Here is a 2,340-nt window from a genome sequence, read left to right as displayed (position 1 = left end):
GGGTGAGAGACAGTGTCGAAGGCCTTCCGAAAGTCCAGGGTTGGACTTGATCTGCTCAGGTCTCTTCTGACCCTACTAACTATGAATTAATTGTGGAAGGATTTCTCTCTCAAAATTCAGCCCAGTAGAGTGGCACAGAATTTAACGTTGTCACATTTTTTGATATAGCCTATCCTGGACAGCCACACATGTAGTTAGTACAATTCCCATACAAAAAGGTGATTACTTCCAGCGTCACATCCAATTGCAGTGGCACAATGATCCAAGAAGGGCAGAGGCTGGGAAAGGCACCCAAGCAGCCTGAGAAGGGCAGTAACCTGAGCCAGAGGCCCAGCAGCCTAGGAGAGGCACAGACCGGGGCCAGGGGCCCAGAGTAAGAGATAAGGGCTGGAGGTCCAGAGCCATAAGTATATGACTAAGGGCAAAGGCCAAGAGACCCAGACACAAACCAGTGGACCAGGACTGGAGGCTTGCAGCCAGAGAAAAAGGGGTGGAGGCTGAAAGGACGGAGGCCCCAACAAGAGAGTGACTGTGCAATGACATCTGCAAGGCATGGGTGTGGTATAAGGGGCAGTTGGAGCTATGTAATATGCCTTTAAGGTAAGCCAGGTCAGAAGAGTTGACTACTGGAAAAGAGAGAGTACCTTAGACTTGTCAGTCTCTAAGGGCAGCCTCCCTTTCATGAAGACATTTTACAGGTCAGAAAACTGCCAGATTTCACAAAGTCTCTTCCAGTAATTATTCCCCTCCATTCAGCGCTGGTGAGGCCACATCTGGAGTAGCGTGTCCAGTTTTGGGTCCCCCACTACAGAAAGGATGCGGACAAGTTGAAGAGTCCAGTGGACAGCAACAAAAATGGTGAGGAGGCTGGGGGACATGATTTCTGTGGAGAGGCTGAGGGAAGTGGGCTCATTTAGCCTGGAGAAGACCAAAGGGGAATTTAATAGCAACTTTCAACTACCTGAAAGGTGGTTTGAAACTAGGTGGAGCTGGTCTGTTCTCAGTGGTGGCAGATGACAGAACAAGGAGCAATGGTCTCAGGTTGCAGCAAGGGAGGTTTCAGCTGAACATTAGGAAAAAATTCTCACTAGGAAGGTGGTGAAGCACTGGGAATGGGTTACCTGGGGTGATGGTGGACTCTCCATCTGTGGAGGTTTTAAAGCCAACCTGGATAAAGCTTTGGCTGGGATGATCTAGCTGGGGCTGGGCCTGCTTTGAGCTGAGGGTTGGATGAGACCTTCTGAGTGCCCTCCCACCCCAATTTTCTACGAAGCCAGCTTTGGGCATGTCTGCACTGGAGTGCTGCCACTTGAATTTTGGCCCAGTGCCTACATAGCAGTGTCTTAAATACCACCCATGTCAATGCTGGCGGGAATTGGCCACGAAGCCAGCTGTTGCAGCACCAGTCCCAGTCTTGCAGCCCTGTCCCTGACGCCCAAGTGAACACACAGCCTTCCGCCGCGTGAGTCACCCGGAGCTCTACGGTAACCCCTCCCTGTCACAGAGGGAGTCACGTGGGCTCCCCCAAGCTCTGCGCCCGTTGCTTTGGGGCGGGGCCACAGGCCACGTCACGTCACAGCGGGCCGGGCCCCGCCGCGTGTGACTGGCGGAAAGCACACACTCGCGGGCTTTCCCCTATCCCCCACCTGCGCCTTATCCCTGCTGGCGGGGGCGGGGCAGCCCGTGAGGCCCGAGGGGCGACGCAGTTGACCCCCCGCCGTCCCCAACCCGCATGAAGCGCCAGCGGAAGTAGGGCGTCTGTTGCTTTTCCCTATCCCCCCGCATGGCCGTTGATAAAGCGTTTGGGAGGACTCGATGTCAGGGCTCCAGTGGCGCAATCGGTTAGCGCGCGGTACTTATACAGCAGTACGCAGCAGAGCCATGCCGAGGTTGTGAGTTCGAGCCTCACCTGGAGCACATCTCCTTTTCGCCCGCTGCAGCGCGGCCTCCCTCCCTGCTCGGCTCCTTATTTCTTTGTTTGGTTCCGGCCCCGGGGGCCGCACGGGGAGGGTGCAGTTGCGCTGTGCAACCCCGTTAGGCACGTGAGACCTGCACAGGGCGTCCGCGCGCACTGGGGGAGCGGCGGCCGGGCCGGGGGGAGCTTTCGTGTGCAGTGTGCGTGTGTCTACATGTATGTATGTACACAAGGGACATGATATATGTATATGCTGGCACACAGATACATACAATGTATACCATAGATACACACACACATCTCCTGACCCCAAATGTATAATGAAACAAATTTATGTTTATACATTTATAAACACAGATGAATGTTTTTATCTACCTATCTATATGTATGTTTCCTTATACAATTATGTTTTAGTTCCATATATG

General features: G+C 53.6%; 1 protein-coding gene and 1 non-coding gene across 3 annotated transcripts in view; one reads left to right on the top strand and one right to left on the bottom strand.

The window, feature by feature from the left end:
* Positions 1-1,992, bottom strand: part of HAAO (3-hydroxyanthranilate 3,4-dioxygenase) — a 106,140-nt gene extending 104,148 nt beyond the window's left edge. Inside the window, exon 1 of one of the 2 annotated variants that reach the window (XM_019516376.1) lies at positions 1,910-1,992. In XM_019516376.1, the coding sequence (XP_019371921.1) occupies positions 1,910-1,920 (11 nt within the window). In that variant the 5' untranslated portion in view covers positions 1,921-1,992. The remainder of the gene's footprint in view (positions 1-1,909) is intronic. The other variant, XM_019516377.1, reaches the window with a different exon arrangement.
* TRNAI-UAU lies at positions 1,824-1,917 on the top strand. The gene is made up of 2 exons: positions 1,824-1,861; positions 1,882-1,917. It is a non-coding gene; the product is annotated as a tRNA-Ile (tRNA).
* Positions 1,993-2,340: the final 348 nt, after the last annotated feature.

Source organism: Gavialis gangeticus, unplaced genomic scaffold (genome assembly GCF_001723915.1).
Source record: "Gavialis gangeticus isolate Ggan-Ray unplaced genomic scaffold, GavGan_comp1, whole genome shotgun sequence".
Taxonomy (NCBI): Eukaryota; Metazoa; Chordata; order Crocodylia; family Gavialidae; genus Gavialis; species Gavialis gangeticus.
The sequence above is the reverse complement of the archived record's forward strand: the minus strand, read 5'-3'. Positions and strand labels throughout refer to the sequence as shown.